Genomic DNA, 17,867 nt, shown 5'->3' on the forward strand with positions numbered 1-17,867 from the left:
AATGTCACGTGGGGCTAGTCACCGTAATTCTTGTCGTTGAGCTGGATTAGTCGAAGAAGCGGATATTACGGGAGCACGGTAAGCCGAAACGCGTGTGCAACTCGTTTACATATAAACACTAATGAACTACATAAATAACTGTGTTATGGCGTATGTTGAAATTTACGAATTGTAGCTGGTCAGTTTGTAAGACGTACTCACCTGAAATGAATCGCCAGGGTGACACCGGTTTCGATGGAATATTTGCTAAAGTGGGGGACGAAGTACACGGGCCTTCCATTTACTTTTGTGCTTCAATTCATAAAAGAGCGCTTTGTTATAAAGTGAGTGGAACAAAAGTGCATTGTTGCGGCGAGTTTGATGGCGCATATCTTCAAACTGGTGTCATTCTGGAGTTCGTAAATTGGAATAGGTTCCGTAGAGTAAGTAATGAGGAAGTTCATTGATGATTTTTTTTAATTAGTTGATTGTTTCGATGATCCAGCGCAAGGAATAGAATCATGTTTTCTCCAAGGCGATATTTTTGTGAAAAAAAAAGGTTCCGTACAACTTAAATATGATTCGCCCTATACAGCGTATCCGTACAAGTTTATAGAGCGACACTATTCTACAGTTGACAGCAAGCGATGGAAGCAAAATGGAAGCGACGTGATTAACGTTCGCGCATACACCTGTGATCCCCGCTTCGTGAGGACTCACAATCTGCAGGACCATACCATAGCTGTGATCCCTTTCACGAGGGTAGAGTGTCCGATATATGAATATTAGGTCCAAGTGCGCGCGCTTCACATGACTCGGTATGCTTGCGATCGAGATTAGAAGCAGAGACACTCGGACGGACGGTGAAGCGTGGTTGATGAACGGTGTTACGATCGGCTAGTGGGGGTAGTGATCTTCTAGCCTTTCCTGCACCACTGCGACGAATCGCTTCGTGAAGCTAACAATGCGTCCGCGTCGGACAGACCTGCGGCACCAGAAAGGCGACACACGTTTAGCGAATCGAGTGTTGTTTGTTGACCCGCCGTGGTTGCTCAGTGGCTATGGTGTTGGGCTGCTGAGCACGAGGTCGCGGGATCGAATCCCGGCCGCGACGGCCGCATTTCGATGGGGGCGAAATGCGAAAACACCCGTGTGCTTAGATTTGGGTGCACGTTGAAGAACCCCAGGTGGTCGAAATTTCCGGAGTCCTCCACTACGGCGTGCCTCATAATCAGAAAGTGGTTTTGGCACGTAAAACCCCATAATTTAATTTTTTTGTTGTTGTTTGTTGGTACACTGTTGCCGTCACGGACCAATGGGAGCGAGAAATTCCTGGAAAGAGGTTTTCTACGGCGTTTTCTCACTGACTCCGGTAACGGCCATGTACGTTTGACAGACGCTCCAGCTAACCGCTGGGTCATTCCAGGAACCAAGACGCGCCAGTTTGAGTCAAGCGTGACAATTCCCGACTACGAAGCACCCCTCCTTTCTGTGTATTCAGTGAACAACGTTGCGGTAGTGATTGTGTGAGCCCTCACCCTCAACATGTGTCCTTCGACGACTTTGGACGCTCCCATTGGACGAAGATGGGCCGGCAGTTTTTACTGGTCTAGGGGAAGGACAGAGAGTGTTTTAGCGAACTTTTTCTGAGCTCCTCAGTGTGCTTCACTTCAGTCATGCTAGACTGATGAGACGTAATGTTCGCCACTCCTTGTGTAGATATTGTAAATAACTCATTACTCCTCGTTCTCGATGAGAACACTTTCTTCTCTTCAACGTCCATAGCGTGGATGAGTCGGACGATGGCATGGGCCAGCTACCGCTTTTAAATGCCTGGCCCCAACTCTTACAATGGGTAAATGATTGGCCATTCTGACACTTCGCGTCGTGTCACGCTGTGTCTTTTACTACCCAATATGGGTTTTTTACGGCGTCGTATCCGACCTCTCATCGGCCTTCACCACGGTCGTTTCATATGCATCAGCCGTGAAGAGCCTAATTCATGCCTGTAGAGCAGTAGCTTGCAATAAACAATTTGATGCTATCGTGGAAACGTAAAAACACTGTACTTCTCGGCCATTAATTGTTGTTCGTCTCTCCAACATAAAGGCAACATATATCGGAGTAAAATATACAGGAACGATTTATAGGCAACCGGCGGGGCCAAGTCTTTGTTGACGCGTGCTCTGTAGCTTGTTTTCCTGTCGCTGCAGATGCGCCGTCTTGGTTTCTTTCAAGGCTGTTTGAGTTGGAGGTCGTAAGGAGGAACTAGGCGTACAGGATTTATTTACATTAAAACGAGAGATACAATTTGCAAGTCTAGCGTGACTCCCAAATGGAGCACGCAAGACGAAGCACACAGCTTACGAGCACACCGCTTCTCGAGCACGAGCAGACTCTAGCAGCCTACAACAGCTGTTTATAAACACTCTGTCCTCCCTAGATCCCTAGGTGAGGGGAAAATGGCAGTTCACCGCCGATTCGTAGCGTCCAACGTCATCGTAGTCGACCCGGTTTTTAGGGGAGGGTTACACACACTTCCACACAGGTTTTACTGACCACGTCGATGAGAGTGGGTTCTCGTGGTCACGGTGCTTGACCCGAGCAGGCGCCTCTTAAACCCCGAGCTGACCTCGTACAGCGGCCGCCTCGGCTGTCAATTGTCTGGCGTCTTCAAAGACCCGTGAGAAGGCATCGCAAAGCATCTCCTTTCAGGAATTCCCCCTGCTTCAGTCGAACAGTGAAGGCGTTGGCGATTTCACTAACAATGGTTGGTCCGTCGATCGCGTTTAGTCATCGAGGGGGTGTGTGGTTGTTGAGGAGGTGTAGTCGCCGAGGGAGTTTTCACGCGGCACATCGTCGTCCCTACGAAACAAGTCACCGCGGCATGTGGTGAAGGTTTCCGTGGTCTCTTCGGGGAAGCTGGCCACTCTCGCACAGCTGGCTGAGAAGACTGCATGTCGGCACCTCTGCAGGCCGTTCCTAACAAGGCTCGAGTTCTATAGCATTACATGCGCGCACCGATTCACCTATGTAGTATGCATCTCGACTGTATGATTTAACATTGGCATTAATTTGAATAGCGGCCGCATAAAAGCTGGCTTTATTTCTGATTCGACGATCGATGATTGTGCTCGCCGCTTTATCGAAGCCACTTTAATGTCTTGCCTGCTTCCTGGGCACAAGTCCACCCAATAAAAAGGCTTGATGTTTTTTTTTCCTTGTGGTTGTGTCTCTGCTACACCGCCGCCGCAACACCGTGGCAACATTGTAACACATGTTGAACGTAGCATGGGTTTTCGCCAATTGAAAATTCGTTTTCCTGACACGTTATACCGCCATTAACAGATGTGCCTACAACTGCTTGCTGTAACCACTGTATCTTGAAACACCTGCGTCGGGATCACTATTCGCATCACACCCATGAGCAGCTGTCGACGCTTCACGCTGGTCGCGAACAACGGCTCTTCTGCCGTCCCGGGCGAAACCACTTTAGCTCGACCTTGGCAGTTTCGATCGGACAAAGCTTTCGGTAAGTGAGCTCTATTGAAAGAAAGCGACGGCTTCGCCCCTCCCGCACAAAAAGAAGCCGGTTCCGAGCGTGATCTCTCAATTGGCTGGCCGCCTTATACGTGTCCGTCTGCTGCAGTCCACGTCTGGCCAGCACGTCCGTTCGGCTGCCGTCTGCTACCGCGTAGCAGACGCGACTGCCGAAAGCGTGACGAAACCCCCACTCCAGTTCGTGACGACACGCGCAGTATGGCGATCGTGACCGCTGGCTCCCATGGCGTTGCCTCCACGGCTGTTGCGCACGCGTTCTTGAAACACACAATGAGCTCGCGTACGCTTGCAGGACCCCGAATTTAGCCGTATATCCTCTCGCGCCACGGCCGCCGACGCGATGCTGCTGGCTCACGGTCAGTTTTAATTGTGGGAGCCTGACTTTCGTTTTCGCCGCTCGCCTGCTACTCGTTTCGTGAGAATGAGAAACGGCAGGTGAACCATATTTCTCTCGCGCACACGCTCGACTTTCATTGTTTGTTTTTCTTTTTTTATTTGCGCTTACTTTTATTGCTTGTCCTGGCGGGATCGTGCGAAAGGATTTGCGTGAAAGTCGAAAAAAAGAAATAATACGGCCCTGAATAGCGAGCAGCGCGCGCTCCGCGCTATTAGGAGAGAAATCGAGGGTCGTCTGCTGTTTTCGGGTGCGTCGTCTGCTCGTTCCTGGAAGCAGACGGCTGCGTCGTCGTCTGGCTGGCTGGCGCCGTCGTCTGCACGGCTCCAGGCGTCGGCGAGGCTTTGGAGTGCACGCTTTCGAAACTAGATTCGCTAGGGTTTTGTACAAGGTTTGGCCTTTAGCGTCGTGATGCTGCGGCGATCGATATTGGCGTAACGGTATTGTACTTGGGAAAGGCTCCGTTTCTTTTTTCGTCTTTTTTTTTTTGTCTTTTACTCCTCCGAGGTCGGCAGTGGCTGTTGTTTGCAGAAGGATCGCAAGAAGCGTAGATCCGGTGTCCTCGCATCACTGTATGGATTGCCGTCCGTAGGGTTGTTGTCTTTTTTTTTTTCTGGCGCTCTTTGTTTTTCATTGCAGTTTCGCTACGCCTACCTAACTGTGCAAAATCAAGGACTCTCGTATTGAGTTTGTTGCACTGAGATAATGCAATGGTCGTCTCAACACAAAAGCAGGCGTAGAAACGGTGGGTCAGACGTGCCTTTTATGACAAGGGTGAATCGACATGCATTCAAGTGCAACGTTTAAATCACAGCCGATGTACATGCTATGTTGCAGGTGGATTCAGTAAGGTGCATGCGTTACACGCTGAATCAAATGATGCGGCCCTGCTGCACCCCAGAATATGTGGAAGACTAATATACATATATATAATATGTTATTTATTCATTTCATTATTTTCAAAAGAATACGAACATAAAATTTGAACAGCACACAGATGCAAAACGCACACACACAAAAAGTATACATAAGAAACATACCTAAAACACAATTTTCGCATGTAAAAAAGACGCTCTAGGGCGACAGTAAAATGTGAGGAAAGAACAGATGGCGGTAAATTCAAACTCAGTTCTGGCAAAAATTGGAGCAAGTAAATGCCCATGAACGTTACAAGCCCTTCTCACTGGAATCGGCTGAATGCACGCTGCAAGCTTGAGTTTATTTTTCCTGATATGTTATTATAAAGGTATGCCAATCGAGAACTCTTTTTGCGGGTTTCCATTGCTAGAATGTTGTGTAAATGCATTAACTCTGATGGGGAGTCTTTTATATTTGCCGAATATAAACCTAACAACTTTCTCATGGACTTCTTCAAGCTGCGTAACGTATTTTTTTCATGTACGGTTGCCATACTGGTGAGGTGTATTCCAGTAAAGAGCGTACACAAGTATCATAACCAAATTTCTCGATGTGTGGCGGGGCAGTTTTTAGTTTTCTTCGCAAAACCCATAACTTTCGCAACGCTGCTGTACAAGTATTAGTAATATCTACTGACCATTTAAAGTAATTATCAAGTGTTGCACCAAAATATTTATATTTCTCAACTTCCGAAATAACATTGCCGGCAAGAAAATTAGGAAGCATATTGGGAGATATTTTTCTAGTTTTGCTAAGAGGACAGTTTTTTTTTTTCAATATTCAGCTTCATTCATCATTTCAGACACCACTCATCATTGGAAAAAATTTCCTTTTGTACACACCTGTTATCAGGTTTTGAGGAAACTTGTTTGAACACCACACAGTCGTCCATGAATAACTTAACAGATACATCGTCAGGAACAGCCGTAACTAAATCATTAACATGAGTTAGGAACAGTAGCGGACCAAGCACACTTCCTTGCTGAAATCCTTAATCAGCACTGCGCAGACTTGAAGGGGCCTACTTTATTTCCACGTATTGTAGTCTGTCTTTAAGTAGGCATGAATCCAGCGGATGATGCGAAAAAACATACCCAAGCATTATAGTACAAATGTTTGTCATGTGGCGCCCTATCAAAAGCCTCGTTCAAATCAAACAAAACCACGTGTGTTTGTCCGGACACATCAGGTAAGCTTTCGCGTACGTTGTTCTCTGCTAGTCAGACTTGTAAATGTATAGCGCGAAGGCAACGCACGAGGCCAAAACCCCGCGTACGGCAACGTTTCCTTAGAGCAAGTTTATATATATATATATAAACATATATATATATATATATATATATATATATATATATATATATATAATGTGTGTGTGTGTGTGTGCAGCGGATAAGTTGCGTCATGTGATATTAATACACGTCAACTCTGTTCGCATGCATAGTTATAGGAATTAGTCAAGCTTATTGATGAATGACAACGGTGATTGATTTATAACACCTACTATAATCACAGCGGTGGAGTAGCTGCGCCTGTTGCGCCAAACTGCGCGGCCCTGTGCGCCATCCTGCGCCAAAGCATGAATAACAGTGAAACCCTCCTTCCGTGGATGCTTCGCAGCTAGCGAAACTGAATTCAAAATGAACAGCACGTTATCATCATCATCCTAGAACGAAGCCGAGAATAGAGAACTACACGGGCTCGGGCCGGCCCGGCCCGCGGGCCAGGCTCGGATCGGGTAAGCTACGGCGGGCTCGGGTTGGGGAACTTCAGGCTCGGGTCGGGCCCGGACCTCGGTCAGTCCAGTAATAGGCCCGGGTCTCCGTCAGGCCCGTGATAGGCCGGGTATATGCCATTGGTGACTTTTGGAAACTGCCTACTATTGTAGGAAAGACTTCATTTTATCAGCCTTATGCGGAGTGTTTAGGCGTGGTTTCTTCAGGTGGGCCAGGTGGCCGTCAATCGGTGTTTCATCGCGACCTCTTCAGCTCGTTCTCTCACCTGGATTTGGGTGTCCAGACTAGAACTGCGCAGCACCGCCTCCTATCCTCCAAGTGAGAGAGGGGCCATCAGATTAACTGTAGGCTTGTCCTCCTCGCATTCCCATATTGTGTGATGCTGTGTTGCTAGTTCCCTGCAGAATCTACAGAGTGGGCTCAGCCGCGTGCACACAGTCAAAACTATCTCTAAGAAATGTTCTGTGTCGCGGATGCTGTCTTCGCAATTACCGAGCATTGAGCTATGCTTCGCTTATGCTCTAGGGCTTACGGGCAGAACCGGGCCGGGCCGTGCCGTGCCCAAATCTTTGTGGCCCGGGGTGGGTGCGGGTCAGATGTGAAACTACCGTCACGGGCCCGGGCGGGCTGCCGCGTATCACTTTCGGGCTCGTGCCGGGCTCGTAGCGTGGAAAAACGGCCCGTGCAGTACTCCAGCCGAGACCCGCCTGGAGAGTTTCTCACTATATAGTGAGGGCCTCTATATGGGCCCTTCAGAGTCCGGTTCGTCATGCGTGCATTTTCCTCTGACGGACGTACAATGTAACATCGCTTTGCCGCCTTGCTGGCGCTTAATTTGGGTGTTCATCGAACCCGCGTAGTACAGCACAGTTTGCCGAAGGAGGATGTCACATTCTAAGATTAAATGTAAACTTTTCGATGTCTATGGGTAATAGGGGGGCTTTCGAAAAGAGCCGCTGTTATAAGAATTGTGCGTGATGTCCCGAATGCTTGGTTAATAAACACGCGTTTGTTGGCGATCTGACGGTGGCGCCTTCTCTGAGCCGTATTGACAAATCGCGTCCTTTCCTGACCGCGCTTGCAAGGTAAGCCTCGCGCAAACCCTTCTCCACACCATGTTGATCATATCGGGTAAAATTTGCATGGTATATGGTAAGCATAAGTGCGTTAGAAGCTGCGCCAGAAATGTTTGCTGCTGTGCCAAATCGGGTCGTTTCCTGCGCCAGGACTTGCGCTGAAAGGTGAAATGGCTGTTCTACCACTGTAATCACTTCAGGTTCAAACAGACACGCTGAAGCCATTGCCATGGCTTCAGCAAATGCTAGCTGCTTGGCTAGAATTTGACTCGTGACCTCGTGATCAGCCAGAACACATAGTAGTTTAGTCATAGCTGTGGAGCCCCACAACGGCACACCGGGATATCAGCGCAGCAAGACGTCTCTGACGACCACATATCTTCACCGCCTATATGGTATGAACACATTGCTAAGGAAGTCCAACAAAACGGCTTGTTGGCTCAGTGCTAAGATGGCGTCGTCCTGCTGATCACGTCGTCGAGGGTTATACTCCTGTCTTCTGCGGTTGTATTACGATTGGGGCTGAATGCACAAACGCTCGACTATGTAATACTTTGGCGCCCGTTAAAGAACCCCGGGTGGTCAAAATTATTCCGAAGCCCTCCACTGGCGCGACCCGCCGTGCAATTTCTGGACGTGTTAAACCTTATAATTTAAGACGCGCCCAATTGTGCCTCGTGTATTTCACACTTCGCGCTTCATCTCTTGGCTAACAAGCTTTGCTCGCAGTTTAGCTATAGGAATACAGTTGCACGCTGTCGTGTTTTCTCGGTGGCTGTGCGGGGAATGCATCGCAGCCGTGGCCACGGAATTAGGAGATCGCGGGCTCCGCGTGTGGGCCTCGAAGACGCATCGCTGCGGGGCGGGTCACCGTAATCCACCGTACGTCGTTTGTCATGGCTGTATACATACACGCCGGTCGGAGGCAGCGCATCGGTCTTCCCGGCCCGGTATTTTTTTTTGCTTCGCGCCGCGAGTTAGGCCCACACCGTTCTCCCGGCTGTATTTCGCACACGGTGCCAGGTAGCGGGAACCCAGATTTGAGCGCGCGTGAAATGAATATTTCACGCCGATGCGCGCGCTTGCCTCATCTTTGCCAACCCCCGTTCCCGCGCAACGCATCGTCCGTGCGTGCTGGTACCTGGCCGGCCTCGTGCGAGGCCGGTGGGGCGGGTGGCAGTGTATGCAGCTACGAGAGCGCGTCGTCTTTCCCCCCCCGCGGGGCGTTTGTTGTTCCCATTGTGGGATCTGGACTCCTCTCGTTGCCGGCCAACCTATTGGGACGGACCAGGTCTCTCTCCTGGGCCGGTATTTTGTAGAGCTGCCTTTTCCGATGCTATGCCTTTTCAGGCTTTTCGCGCTTGGCCACTGGTCAGAGCGACGGTCTGCCCACGTTATCAACGCGATCAGGCGGCAGTGTGTGGTGGATGATAAGAATAGCATAGAATAAGGCATAAGGCATCGCTACAAAATAGCGGCCCTGGCCCTATTTGCCGGCCCTAGTGCTGATTCGCAAGCACGAAGCAGACGACGCTAATTCGTCGCCGTCTGCTCAGTCTTAATCCCGGTGTTGACGGATCGTGCAGCGCCTGGGAAGGGCGCTTTTGTAGTAGAGTGTTATCTATGCGTGATAGGTGTTGCGTTAGATCCATTGAGCAGTGCGACTTCTCAACGGTACAACGGTAAACATGCCAAGAGGTCTACGTTTTTAGCATACCGTCATCGCTAAACGTCCAAATCGCCTGTCCAAATCTAGACGCAAGCAACCGCCTCCTCAGTTTAAACGGCACGGACCTCAAAGGCTATGCTGTTGTGGGCTTAAATCGCTTCCTATGCATGTAGCCGTCTAGCTTTCGAGATTTTTCTACTTCGAAGAAGCGGTCGCTTTGAGGTGCATTTAGATCCCACCGAATATGTTAAGGATGCAGCGAAGAAATATGGGCTTTCGGAGTGTTCTGCATCGCGAGTGCGTCACCAACATTGATGTTGTGGTGCCATCTGCAAGGTGGAAATCAAATGACTTTTCCCGCTTGGTGCCGTCTACTAAGGCCTAGAAGCGCCGAAACGAATGGCTCATCTCAACAGCAACTACAGAACATCGCTAATACTTTGTCCTTGGCATGACACGAGACTAAGCGGTAGCTGATTTTACCGGTTAAGTACCATCATTAAGGACTGCTTTGTGGTAAGCCGCTCTGCAGTGCCACCGCATGGGCGCTGCCACTTATGAACACATGACATCGCCGCCATTGGGCACCTTCTTGCGTCTCTTCCCGATAGCTGACGACGTCCGGGGTAAACGCAACAAAAGAAGAAATAAAAGGAAAACATTTTCGCATCCTTGGTTAATTGTCACTGGCCTGTGGCAGAATGCTTCGGACCGATAAGGATCGTAAGCGAATACGAAAAGTTAGTGCTGATGATAATTTCCAAACGGCTTTACGCTTCAGCATGCTGGCAGTGAGGGAAATTCCAAGTCAGTGAGTGTGCGTCTTCCAATAAAGGAATGCACCATGGCGCGTTTTTTCTTCTATTTTCTTTTAACAGTAAATAGCTCTTACAACCTGAGTACCACAATCCGTGGTGACAATGGCTATGTGTGTGAGCAATCCGGCCGATTATATTATTCTCGGTGGCATTAATATTGTCCTTGTTGTTTTCACTGCCTCTCGTAACGATTCGTCTTTCTGAACATGGAGTAGTCTAGTAATCCCCATGCATGCATTAGCAACGAAGGCAGTCTATCACTAAACTAGAAGGTCTACCATTTTAGCTACGCTATTGTTATACTCTAGGAGTAGAAGAGACATACGTGAATATCTTAAAATATCTACAATGATTCCAGTGCTACGTTGTTTCACCTCAAGAAGAGTAGAAAAATGCCTGTCAAGTGCTCAGGCAAGAGGGCACAGTATATCCAGTGCTATTCACTGCATGCTGTCAGGATTGGGGGCTCAATCTCATCGCTCGTGATCCGTTGTCAAGATTGGAGTCGGGCATGAATTAGAAGGTAGCTGGCCCATGCCGTCGTCCAACTTATCCACGCTGACGACGTTGATGAAGGGAAGGACTGCTTCTCATCGAGAATGAGGAATATGGGTTTATTTTCAGTATGTATATCAGTCTAACATGACTGTTTGAGAAAGTACATCAGTCTAACATGACTGCTTGAGAGAGAGTGTCAGTCCAACATGACTGCTCAAGAGAAGTGTGTCGAGCATCCGCACAACAGCAGTTTTTAAACACTCGGTCCTCTCGCGATACAAGGCGGCGCCAACGTTCGTTTGGTGATCGCAAACTAGCCGCCTCCCCGCAGGACGGTCTACGCACACAAAGGCACACTCGTTCGAAGGTCCGGAACCGACCTCGGAGGGGCCCCGTAGAACTCGGAGCCGTTCCGGGTAGCGCGTTAGGGAGTTTGGGAACAATAGTTGGCCCGCCGGACTCATTCCGTCACAAAGTCGATTTAGTCACGCTGTGGCTAGAAGTTGGCTGCGACGCTCCCGGGATGTTGCCGTCATAGTCGTAAGTGGGTGGCAATCTTGCACTGCAGCAGGCCATTCTTAAGAGCACCGGGATGTCGCCGTCATAGTCGTAAGTGGGTGGCAATCCTGCACTGCAGCTGGCCATTCTTAACAATGCTTAGAAGTATTCGAGCTATTAGGCTGAGGAGGCTTAGCAGCGAGGTTCAGTGGCAAATATCCCAACAACCTTCAGCTTCCAGTTGGCAATGTCCTGTTCAGCAACACTGGTTATTAATTGGAACGAATGATTGAGAACCTTAACCGAGAAACTGTAAGATTTGGGCTCAAGATTAACATGCAGAAGGCAAAGATAATGTTCAATAGCTTCACTAGAAAACAATAATTCATGATAGTCAGTTAGCCTCGTAAGAGTTGGTGTCGGGCATGTCAAAAGGGGAAGCTGGTCTATGCCGTCGTCCGACTCATTCACGTTAAGGACGTTGTTGAAGTTAGGAACATGTTCTCATCGAAAACGAGGAGGATTATATTTATTTATAATAGATACATGAGGAGTGGAGAACGTTACGTCTCATCAGTCTAGCATGACTGAGTGAAGCACACTGAGGAGCCTTAAAAGTCCGCGTAAAGCCCCTCTGCCCTCCCTATATCCCTAGGCCAGGGAAATCTGCTGTCCCACCTTCGTCCAATCGGAGCGTCCGGGGTCGTCGAAGTATCCGCGTTCAGGGCGAGGGCTCACACAATCACTCCCTCACCTTTGTTCCCCGAAATCACTCCCCCACCTGTTCACTTTTGCCACACGGAAATCTGGAGGCGCAATTTGGAATCAGCTGCCGCTAGAGAGGGGCATTTGGATATCGCCGAGAGGGGACCTCGTCCTGCAGTCGACATAAAAATATAGGCTGATGATGATTGTTATACTAATTCATGGTACGTCAGTCAATTATGCAGTTGTAGAGCCGTGGTAAACGAGACGGACACACGTCTTTTCGGTAACAAGGTCTAGTTTATTCTGTCAAAAGAGAGAATTGAGCGGGCGCGCGCAGCGCGCCGGAAGTGGCGAGGGCTTTAGAGAGCGAGAGGAGAAAAGAGGGAAAAGGAGCATAGAGAAGTGCGGTGCACGGACCTAGTGCGAAAGGAAGGCAGTAAACACAGTAATAAGAAAAGGGAGCTCGCGCACGACGTTCGGCACAATGAGTCGGATCATGTGTCCGTGTGCCTGGTGTCCCACACTCGCGAAGGTCCGCTTACGGGAGGCCCGCGGGACGCCCCGCGGAGTTGTTTATGGCTGCGGGGGTGGTGCGCAGCTCCATCGCCGCGCCGCTACAGATTGCTCCCCCCTTAGAGAGGAAGCTGAAGCGACGAACGATGCTCACAATGCACAAGTGGCAGCCCAGTGAACGCGACGAAGAGGTGACGAACCGCGCACTTGCAAGGCGGAGTCCGCATGTTCCGGGGAGGCGAGATAATTAAGCGCGGGTGCCTCGCTGAATGCTGGCTTGAGTCGCTCAAGCGCGATTGTATCTCGCTTCCCATTTACGTCGACGACGAAGTTAGAAGGAAAACGTTCTAAAACGGGGAATGGCCCGAGGTAGTGGGGCTGCAGCGAGCCGCGCACAGGACCGTAACGCACAAAAACATGTGTGGCTGTCTGCAAGTCCGAAGTGATGTACACTGCACGGGGTTTGTTAAAACGCGTAGGCTGCGGACGGAGGTTTCGGAACACATCGCGAAGCTGGTCGACGTACTCGCTTGCTGTTAGAGAGGAGGTGAGGGTGTTTTCTTCGAAGAAGTCGGCTGGCAGGCGAAGCGAGGTGCCGTAAACAAGCTCCGCAGTAGCGCAGGAGAGGTCCTCTTTGAAGGCAGATCGAATTCCGAGAAGCGTGAGCGGAAGTCTGTCAACCCACTTGTTTGGGCAGCCGTGCGCTGTGAGTGCTGCCTTGAGATGGCGATGAAATCTCTCGACGAGGCCATTTGTTTGAGGGTGGTAGGAGGCAGTTCGCAAGCGCGCTGTTCCGAGAAGTTGAAGTAGCTCCGTGAAAAGGGACGATTCGAATTGCCGGCCTCGATCAGTGACAACTCTCGTTGGACAGCCAAATCGGGATACCCAAATGGAAACAAAAGCTGCGGCGACAGTAGCTGCAGACATGTCGGGGATAGGTGTCGCTTCGGGCCAGCGTGTAAAGCGGTCGACACATGTCAGAAGATAGCGATAGCCTTGGCATGGGGGTAGCGGGCCGACAATGTCGACGTGCACAACGGAGAAACGTTCGTCGGGTTGCAAGAAAGGCTTTGTGGGGGGGACAGGGTACCGCTGAACTTTCGCGCGCTGACAAGGTGCGCAAGAGCGGACCCAGTCTCTGATATCTGCGTTCATGCCCGGCCAGACGAAGCGTGATGAGACAAGCTTTTGGGATGCGCGAATGCCTGGGTGTGCAAGAGTGTGATATGAGTCAAATATTTGCTTGCGGAACGAGGTGGTTAGGTAAGGCCGAGGTGTGCCCGTGGAGGTGTCGCAAACAATTGGCACATCTTCAAAGGTAACTGATTCAAGCTGAAGAGATGTTGAGGAGTCACGTAAGTGACGGAGCTCAGAGTCATTAGCTTGTTGTGTAGCCAATTCTTGGAGGTTGAAAGGAAATGATGTTGAGATAGAGCTCTTGGAGCGACTGCGCGTGATAGCATCCACGCGACTGAGGGCGTCAGCTGGTGAGTTGTCAACGCCGCTGACGTGGCGTATGTCAGTTGAAAACTCTGAGATGAAAGCGAGCTGGCGCACCTCACGTGGAGTGTATAATGATTCAGAGCGGCCGATTGAGTAGGTGAGAGGCTTGTGGTCAGTGAAGATTGTGAAAGAGCGGCCTTCAAGTAGGTGTCGGAAATGCCTCACGGCGAGAAACATGGCGAGCAACTCACGGCCGAAAACACTGTAGCGTGTTTGTGCGGGGTCATCCGTTTTGAGAAAAAGGCAAGGGGCTGCCACCCACCGTTTACTTTTTGTTGCAGTACCGCTCCGACCGCAGAGCTGGAGGCATCCGTCATGAGCGATAACGGATAGTTGGGGTTGGGATGAGCTAGCAGTGTGGCATCGGCCAAAGCGTGCTTGATAGAATTGAAAGCTTCATCTGTTGTGCTGTCCCAGGGCAGTGCGGTTGACGATTGTTTGCCGCAGAGCAAACGCTCGAGGGGTTCCAGCAGCATAGCACAGTTTCTAATGAATCGGCGGTAAAAGTTTACCAGGCCTAGAAACTGGCGCAGCTTAGTGATTGAAGCTGGCTTGGGGAACTCCATGATGGCTTGCACTTTGTGGGGAAGAGGACGGATGCCGTTGTTATCCAAGCGATGGCCGAGAAAATCAAGTGATGGTGCTCCGAACTCGCTCTTGGCAGTGTTGACGACGATACCATTTGCTGATAGGCGCTCAAAGAGCTGATGGAGATGTTGGAGGTGCTCTTCGTGGGATGAGCTTGCCACAAGCAAGTCGTCAACGTAGGCGAAAACGAACGGCAGACCACGTGTGACTGTGTCGATGAACCGCTGTGATGTCTGTGCGGCATTTCGGAGACCGAAAGGCATTCTCAAAAATTCGAAGAGGCCAAATGGGGTAGTAATTGCTGTTTTTGGGATATCTTCTTGTGCGACAGGAATTTGGTGAAAGGCTCGCACCAGGTCAATTTTGGAAAACACTGTAGTGCCATCCAGTGCCGACGTGAAATCTTGGATGTTAGGCAGTGGGTACCGATCCGGAATGGTTTTTGCGTTCAGGGATCGGTAGTCCCCACACGGCCTCCAGTCACCTGATTTCTTGGGGACCAAATGGAGCGGAGACGCCCAGCTGCTGGACGATGGTCGTACGATTCCAAGTTCTAACATGTGTTCGAACTCTGCTTTGGCAATTTTGAGTTTGTCCGGGGCGAGTCGTCGTGGGCGAGCAAATACAGGTGGACCAGTTGTTATGATGTGATGACGTACATCATGTTGTACGGGCTTTGTCCAGTCTGGTGGTCGCGTGAGGTTGGGGAACTGTTGAAGGAGGCAAGCAAAAGGATCACCAGCAATTGTTGAGGTTGGGGCGACTATAGGCGAGTCAGAGGAAACGACGCCATGAACAGACAGCAAGGTAGCAGTGTCCAGCAGGCGTTGGCGTTTCACATCGACGAGCAGTCCGTGGTGGTCCAGGAAATCAGCGCCAATAAGAGCACGGCGAACATCAGCGACGAGGAAAACCCAACGGAACACGCGGCGCAGGCCAATATTCAGGGTGAGGGACCGCGACTTGTAAACAGGTATCCTGCTACCGTTGACAGCTTGAAGATAGGAGGTCGGCGGTGTAGTTCGGTCGGAACGTTGCGCGGGAATAATGCTGACCTCCGCCCCGGTGTCCACCAGGTATTGCTGGCCTGTGGTTCTGTCCATGACATGAAATAGGCGACTTTTGCTTTGGCCCTGACCGGTTGTCGCCATTAAAGGTCGGCCGGCTGGTTTCCCTGCCATGCACAAGGACGGAGGCAGTGGCGCGCCTCCTGCCCGAAGCGGCGGTGATAAAAGCATACCCGTGGTGGCGTTTGAGACCGGGAGCGTTCTTCTCTTGGACGCCGTGATCTACTCGAGCTGCGGTACCTTCCGTGACGGGGTGAAGTGCGATGACGCTCCGCAGCACACACTAATTGTTCAAGGCGATTGCAGAGCACGTCGATGGGAGACTCGGCGGAGGATGATGTTTGTGGCGCTGAACTCGCGGTGGTGCTGGATGATGTTACGTTGCACACCGCTGGCGTCACCACCTCCATGACTTTGTCCGCCAAGCTGGCCAGGCTGTTGAGGTCCATCACCGTGGCTGTAGCGAGTACCATCTGAACGTTTACTGGAAGGCGCTGCATGAACAGTTCTCGCAGGAGGCGGTCATCGCTTACTGTTGTGTTGTCGCTCATGAGCTGTCGCATACGGCGAAGGAGCTGGCTTGGCCGACGGTCTCCCAAGTCCTCTGCGGAGAGCAACTGTTGCATGCGGGCTCGCTGCGATGTTGTTGTGCGTTCGAGAAGGGCAGCCTTAAGATCGCTGTATGGAGTGGCGGGAGGCGGTCCAGAAAGCAGGTCGGCAACTTCTTCTGCAGCAGTAGGCGACAGTGCCGAAACAACTAGGTGGTACTTGCGTTGTTCCGTGCGAACGCCAGAGAGAATAAATTGCGATTCCGCTTGCAGAAACCAAACTGCAGGGTTGCGGTCCCAGTATGGTGGGAGTCGGATGGAAACCGCGGAGACGTCTTGTTGCTCGGTCGTGCCCGTAGTTTCAGTGTCTGGTTGCATCTCGTTGCTGTGCATGGCTCCACAATAACTTCGGCAGTGCCGCGAAGAAAACTACGGGTCACCACTTTGTAGAGCCGTGGTAAACGAGACGGACACACGTCTTTTCGGTAACAAGGTCTAGTTTATTCTGTCAAAAGAGAGAATTGAGCGGGCGCGCGCAGCGCGCCGGAAGTGGCGAGGGCTTTAGAGAGCGAGAGGAGAAAAGAGGGAAAAGGAGCATAGAGAAGTGCGGTGCACGGACCTAGTGCGAAAGGAAGGCAGTAAACACAGTAATAAGAAAAGGGAGCTCGCGCACGACGTTCGGCACAATGAGTCGGATCATGTGTCCGTGTGCCTGGTGTCCCACACTCGCGAAGGTCCGCTTACGGGAGGCCCGCGGGACGCCCCGCGGAGTTGTTTATGGCTGCGGGGGTGGTGCGCAGCTCCATCGCCGCGCCGCTACACAGTCATGCAGGTGTACAAGAATGTTTGAAACAACAAAAGCTTGCACCAGAAGGCCCTTGGGGTTTTGTTAAATGACTAACAGAATTTGCTGCTACCACCTTTCTTGATTCCGGCACTGCCACAGCATGTTCAATAAAGTATGTATTTGCACGGCCACAGATACGTTGTCGATCTATCATGACAGCATGAGCAGTACAGTGCAACAACGCGTACGGCCGAGCTCTAACCAGTCTACCCCTGTTAATAAATGATGACTACTATTCACGAAATGTTAAGAACCACGACAATGGGGCGACACACGAAGGAAAGAACACCTACAGGTTTCTAGCTCTCACGCTCGTAGCTACTCGTCAAAAGGCGCTGTTCGCACAACACGTGACATCGCATTTCGCCTTCTCAGCAGTCAGAGTACGTGGTGTCGGAGGTACATCCTTTTATTTTGGGGTGGGGGGGGGGGGGGGGTCGCTTTACAGAGCCACGGTTTGCTTTATGTGCGTAAAATGTTATCCTATACAGTTACTAGCAGAACAAACACACTCTTTTCTCGCGGTGGTTTAGGAATTCGGCTGCACGCAGAAGCGTTCGCGTATGGCGTCGGAGCCGGTAGCGCCATCTCTTTTCTCGCTCCGAAAGCTTGCCGCTGTAAACGGTCTATGCGGCGTTCTGCTGCTGAACACGATGTCGCGGGATGGACTGCCAGCCGCGACGATCCCATTTCGGTGGGCTTCTGCGAAAGCTGCAGCGTCTACGGTTGAGGTGGGCGTAAAAGAAAAAAAAAAAACAAAGAAAGAAAAGCAAACATGCTGGAGGTTAAAATTAATCTGGATCATGGTTCTCGAGGTGAACAGTGGTGGCAGCGGATGCTGCACAGTGAAGTGCTGGCGGACCAACTCGGGGCTGTCCAGAGGGCCCGTGTGACGGCAGAGGGGCTCGGCCTCTCTGTACCGACGTGGGAGCGGCCCGCATCAGTCCCA

At 50.8% G+C, this 17,867-nt stretch overlaps 2 protein-coding genes across 3 annotated transcripts in view; one reads left to right on the forward strand and one right to left on the reverse strand.

Moving 5' to 3' along the window:
* The window catches only part of LOC139050389 (growth arrest-specific protein 2-like), a 286,366-nt gene that overhangs the window by 121,347 nt on the left and 147,152 nt on the right, over positions 1 to 17,867 (forward strand). The gene's annotated exons all lie outside the window — the stretch shown is intronic.
* Positions 12,120 to 16,464, reverse strand: LOC135900849 (uncharacterized). Its single transcript, XM_070527567.1, has one exon. The coding sequence runs from the start codon at positions 16,462 to 16,464 to the stop codon at positions 15,607 to 15,609; it is 858 nt and encodes a 285-aa protein (XP_070383668.1). The 3' UTR covers positions 12,120 to 15,606.

Source organism: Dermacentor albipictus, chromosome 10 (genome assembly GCF_038994185.2).
Source record: "Dermacentor albipictus isolate Rhodes 1998 colony chromosome 10, USDA_Dalb.pri_finalv2, whole genome shotgun sequence".
NCBI lineage: Eukaryota > Metazoa > Arthropoda > Arachnida > Ixodida > Ixodidae > Dermacentor > Dermacentor albipictus.